The following is a 5223-nucleotide window of genomic DNA, read 5'->3' as shown; positions in this document are numbered from 1 at the left end:
GCTCTCAGCCAATCAGAGGACCTGCCGCTCTCAGACTCTAAACCTTCAGATCCACATGTTGCTGTATTAAAGCAGGATCAGTTCAGAAACGATATGAAATGAGAAAAAGTTATTTATTAACTGATTAAGTCTGTTTTAGATTGTTGTTGAAAAACTAACCAGTCACAGCTGCACAGTGACCCGTTCATGTTTTACAGCTGACAGCCGCTCCTCTAGCAGGTGCTGCTACCCCCACTAAATCTTTTAGGGGTAGCAGCACCTGCTGTACCCCTTATTCTTAAATATATAGTCAGTGTTTTCAGCAAAGTTGAGCTGATTGTCCAGGAATAACACAAGGAATTTAAAATTTGCCACAGTTTCAACAAGTTGGCCATCAAGTGAAACTGGAACCACTTTCAGGTTTTGTTTGTTTCATTTAATTAGCTCTACTTCCTTAAGAATATGGAAAGGTGTGTTCTTTTGTTAGGGAATTTCTCTTTTACTGTTTGTTCCATCCATCCATCCATCCATCCATCCATCCATCCATCCATCCATCCATCCATCCATCCATCCATCCAGAGTCGGGTCGTGGGGGCAGCAGCTTCAGAATGGAGGCCCAGACTTCCCTCTCTACAGCCACTTCCAGTAATGCCAGAATTCATAATAAATAATAAAGACTTTGGTTTTCTGATTTGGTAATGTAATTATATTAGTTGTGTTACCACCACCACGCCACTAGAGGCAGCAGTAAACCCCGAAAAGATGCAACTAAGGAGCAGATTTAGAAGAACACAGAAAACTACAGAATTTGTTAAAAGCTGAGCTGCGCTGAAGTAAATAAAAGACAGAAGTTCAAATACATGCTGAGAGAGAAACTCCTTCCTACAGATGAAGCTAAATCACAGATTTAAAAAGAAAATTAAAACGGGAGACCGCGGATGATACAGGAAATGGCGCCCCCTTCACTTCCGGAGTGCAACGGTCCCATTTACAAACAAGGTAAGAGGCTGACAGTGGTCCGTCCCGCCCCTTCCGGTTTGCTGCAGCGAGGTGGACTTGCCCAGAGGGGCGGGCCGCTGACCTCTGACCCCTGTGTGTCTCAGTGGTGGTTGCCGAGGTGACGCAGCCGTCCCTGGGCGTCGGCTACGAGTTGGGCCGGGCCGCCGACATGAAGGAGAAGAAGGTGCTGTGTTTGTTCCGGCCGTCGTCAGGACGCGGTGAGGTCACTTCCTGTTTATGTTGACGTTATTGGCCGTCAGGGTGTTAACTTCCTGCCTCCGCAGCGCTGTCGGCCATGATCCGAGGGGCGGCGGACGGCCGGCGCCTCCAGGTGGTGGACTACAGTGAGGACCAGCTGGAGGCGGTTCTGGACCGGTTCTTCAGCAGCCTGCAGTCGGTCTGACCAATCAGAGCGCCGCCAGCGGTTAGGGTTAGGGTTAGGGGTTAGCGGTTAAAATGTTACAACTAAACATTTTAAGTCAAGTTTTAACTTTTCATCTCCTCGGCTGGTTTGGACACATGAGCAGGTTAGCAGCAGGTGGTGGAACCAAAAACATCTCAACTGTTTGCTGAAGGAACCTGGAAGACAGTTTGACCTCTGACCTCATGAAGGTGTTACTGTTTCCTCTGGCAATAAGAACATCGATTAGACGTCATTATTGACGGTGCAATAATTATTCTGAACCAAACTAAATAATATTTACCACATCGCATTGTGTCCACTGTCTCATTGTCCACCGTCTCATTGTGTCCACTGTCTCATTGTGTCCACCGTCTCATTGTNGTCTCATTGTGTCCACTGTCTCATTGTGTCCACCGTCTCATTGTCCACTGTCTCATTGTCCACCGTCTCATTGGTTTCAGCAGTGCTGATCAAGAGGTGGTTCTGAAGTTCTGGGTCCGCCGTCCGTCTGAGCCAGTCACCGATAGAGGACAGACACTGGACGAGGACAGCCAGCCTGTCCAACTGCTGAGGTCTAAACAGAGACACAGTTGGACGTCCTCAGCATAAATGTGACAGGAGGACTGATGGCAGCTAGAAAAGGAAACCAGTGGGCTCAGAACGCAGCCTGGAGGAACCCCGCCTAAAGGGGGCGGGGTTCCAGGGAGAGCGTCAGACACAGGAAGTGATGTCAGGTGTGAGAGAAGCTGAGGCAGGGACAGGAAGTAGCTGAGCTGCGGTGACAGGAAGTGAACCGAGATGGAGGCGAAGATGTTGCCGCTGCTGCTGCTCGCCACTCTGGGTAAGATTGGAGCGCTGGTTCTGGTGGGGCAGAAATGACTCGGCACCGGGTTCTGTTTGGGTCAGATCCTCGGTTCGTTCTCTGTGGTTCTGACGGGCACAGACATCAGGAGAACCAGGAACTGCAAACACAAACAGGTTCAAAACAAACTGGCAAACCGGCCCGGGTTCTGCTGGTTCTGTTGGTTCTTCTCTTCCAGGTCCGGGTCCAGCAGCCGGCAGCCATCATGGCCGCCCCATGCCAGGCTCTCCGTATGACATCAGCAAGAACTCTGCCGCCGTCCAGCAGGCCGTCCTCGGCGCCGCCCACTCCTTCAACAGCCAATCAAATGACGCCTTCCTGTTCAAACCATCGGCCGTCCTCAGAGCGCAGCGACAGGTACCGCTTACCTGGGGACAGTTGTTGCTATGGTGATATGGGAGGCGAGTCAGAACCTTCAGCAGGTCCGGATTCTGGTGTCTAGATCCAACTGGTTCAAAAAAACCTGGAAGTCCAGTTTCTCCAGAACCACCAGAGGAGAATCTACGAGAAGGACGTCGCTGCAGCAAACAGGAAGGGGCGGGACGAACTAGTGTCAGTCTCATACCTTATTGGAAACGGGACCATTGCAGTCCGGAAGGGAAGGGGGCGCTATTTCCTATACTTCCGTTTTTATTTTCCTTTGAATTCTGTGATATATTTTCACCTGTAGGAAGGAGTTTCTCTCTCAGAATGTATTTGAACTTCTCTCTTTTATTTACTTCAGCGCAGCTCAGCTTTTAACAAATTCTGTAGCTTTCTGTGTTCTTCTAAATCTGCTTCTTAAGTTCCATCTTTTCGGGCCTGCTACTGCCTCTAGTGGCGTGGGGAGGAAACACACCTAATATAATTACATCACTAAATCAAAATACCACAACGTCTTTATTATTTACTAGATCACCCAGATCTACATCACCTAGATCTACATGACACCAGATCTACACCACCCAGATCTACATGACACCAGATCTACACCACCCAGATCTACACCACCCAGATCTACATGACACCAGATCTACACCACCCAGATCTACATCACCCAGATCTACATGACACCAGATCTACACCACCCAGATCTACACCTGGAGCTCAGAGGACAGACTGTAAATCCTGATAGTTTATGAATCACTGGACGGATCAGAACCACATTAAAGATCTGCTGCTGTATCAACCTTCCAGACTCCTCAGGTTCTGGTYCTGGTTCTGCTCTGCATCAGAACCAGAACCAGACGAGGAGAAGCAGCATTCAGCTTCTATTTACCACAAATCTGTAACAAACTAGCAGAAAACAGTAAAACAGCAGAAACACTGACTCCAGACTGAAACCCTCCTGGTTGGTTTTATTGACGTTTTACTGCTGATTCTGCTGTTTGAAACGCCTTGATGCTGACAGGCTGTACAGATAACATTTGATTTGAAACCTTCACTCTGATTGGTCAGAAACCTTCACTCTGCTGTCTGATTGGTCAGCCCTGTCAGTCCTCTGGAAGGAGGAACTGGATCAGAACCAGAACAGATGGAGGCGGGACAGTTAAAGCAACAGTAGTTTATTTGAAGCTCAGGTCTGTGGTGATTGGATGGACCGATCAGCCAATCAGAGACGGGCTCTACAGAACCAGAACCTGTTTCTCCACTGCAGAACCAGCTCACAGGAAACAATACCTCCTTTCAAAATAAAAGCATGTTTAGATTCACTCTGATGTGTGAGAACCAGAACCAGGTTCTGCTGAGCCTAGAACCTGAAGCAGACCCATTCCTGCAGTTCTGGTCTGGACCCAGGCCCGGTTCCGGATCGCAGCAGAACCTAACGGACCCACTCTGTGTTCCAGGTGGTCAGAGGGATCCGGTACATCGTGGACTTCCAGATCTCCAGGACGGTTTGTCCCAAACGAAACCGGACTTCGGACCTGGACCGGTGCCGCCTCCAGCCTCCGGGCCGCCTGGCCCAGGTGAGTCTGGATCCGAGTCGCAGGAGGACCCGATGGTTCTGGAGGTTCTGACCGGCCCGTCTCTGTCCAGACCTTTCGGTGTCATCTGGAGCTGTGGCTGATCCCTTGGAAACCTGGGCGGGAAACCCTGGAGCTGCTGTGCAGATCACACCAACAGGGCCCGGTTCTGATCCAGACCGGTTCTGATCAGGATCCGGTTCTGTTTGTTTAAATGATGAGTGAATAAAGAGTTGCAGCAGATCCAGACCCGGTTCTTCTATTCTCCAGAACCTCCAGAGTCCAGTAGGTCCACAGGTTGGATTAGACGGAACCGGGCCGAACCAGAACCAAGTTTACAAATCACGATTAACTCGCCTGATTTCACTTTTTCACAATTTTTTTAATCGAAACCAGGACCGGGACGGCCTTCATAAGGACGGGTTCGGTCCAGGTTCTGGTCCAGGACAGCCTTATGAGGACATCCTGGACCCGGTTCTGGTCCTGGTTCCGGGTGGAAGCAGAGCAGTAGGGGAGGCGACACAAGAACATTCAGTCTGACATGAAATAACAGAACCAGAACTGGGCCCAACTGGACCCCTCAGCTTCCAACAACTGCTTTTAAAGTCCCCAAGTTCTGATCCAAACAGGACCGGGTCATCAGAACCAGCAGGGAGGGAGGCCGGACCCGGCCCACTTCTACAGTCCCTGCAGGTCCAACACGGCGATGTATGGCGAGCGGAAGGATCCGATGTAGAGTTTCCCATGATGCTCGTGGGCCTCGCTGACGTAGGCGGCCACCAGGCCGTTGGGGTCGTGGAAGCTCCGCCTACACACGCCGCCATCTTGGATCTCCGCCACCAGGCTGTAGCGAGGGACGGCCTTGATGAGGACGTCCTGGCTGAACAGCTGCAGGCCGAGAGAGGAGGACAGCGTGACCTTTGACCTGGAGAACTGCTGCTGCCTGAGGCTGCAGCACCCAGCAACTTTTTGGCCATCTTTACTGCCGTAAACGGAGCGCTGCGGCGGCCATCTTTACTGCCGTAAACGGAGCGCTG

General features: G+C 50.7%; 3 protein-coding genes across 8 annotated transcripts in view; 2 read left to right on the top strand and 1 right to left on the bottom strand.

The window, feature by feature from the left end:
• The window catches only part of cst7 (cystatin f), an 8672-nt gene extending 4243 nt beyond the window's left edge, over nt 1-4429 (top strand). Inside the window, exons 1-5 of one of the 5 annotated variants that reach the window (XM_008430534.2) lie at nt 1426-1590; nt 1846-2222; nt 2422-2600; nt 4070-4189; nt 4260-4429. In XM_008430534.2, the coding sequence (XP_008428756.1) occupies nt 2180-2222; nt 2422-2600; nt 4070-4189; nt 4260-4400 (483 nt within the window). In that variant the 5' untranslated portion in view covers nt 1426-1590; nt 1846-2179 and the 3' untranslated portion in view covers nt 4401-4429. Of the gene's footprint in view, nt 1-1425; nt 1591-1842; nt 2223-2421; nt 2601-4069; nt 4190-4259 lie in introns of those variants that run through there. The other 4 variants (XM_008430535.2, XM_008430538.2, XM_008430536.2 and 1 more) reach the window with 4 other exon arrangements.
• LOC103477444 (2'-deoxynucleoside 5'-phosphate N-hydrolase 1-like) lies at nt 832-1397 on the top strand. The gene is made up of 3 exons (XM_017308941.1): nt 832-978; nt 1083-1196; nt 1263-1397. The coding sequence occupies exons 1-3, from the start codon at nt 918-920 to the stop codon at nt 1379-1381; spliced, it is 294 nt and encodes a 97-aa protein (XP_017164430.1). The 5' UTR covers nt 832-917; the 3' UTR covers nt 1382-1397.
• Nucleotides 4430-4527: 98 nt separating the features above from the next.
• apmap (adipocyte plasma membrane associated protein) overlaps nt 4528-5223 on the bottom strand; it is a 13132-nt gene continuing 12436 nt past the window's right edge. For both annotated transcript variants that reach the window (XM_008430530.2, XM_017308939.1), the window contains one exon: nt 4528-5074. In XM_008430530.2, coding sequence (XP_008428752.1) covers nt 4865-5074 — 210 coding nt within the window. In that variant the 3' untranslated portion in view covers nt 4528-4864. The remainder of the gene's footprint in view (nt 5075-5223) is intronic.

The sequence above is a fragment of the Poecilia reticulata genome, linkage group LG15, assembly GCF_000633615.1.
Source record: "Poecilia reticulata strain Guanapo linkage group LG15, Guppy_female_1.0+MT, whole genome shotgun sequence".
In the NCBI taxonomy this organism is placed as follows: Eukaryota; Metazoa; Chordata; class Actinopteri; order Cyprinodontiformes; family Poeciliidae; genus Poecilia; species Poecilia reticulata.
Note: the sequence above shows the minus strand (reverse complement) of the source record. Positions and strands in the feature narration are given on the sequence as shown.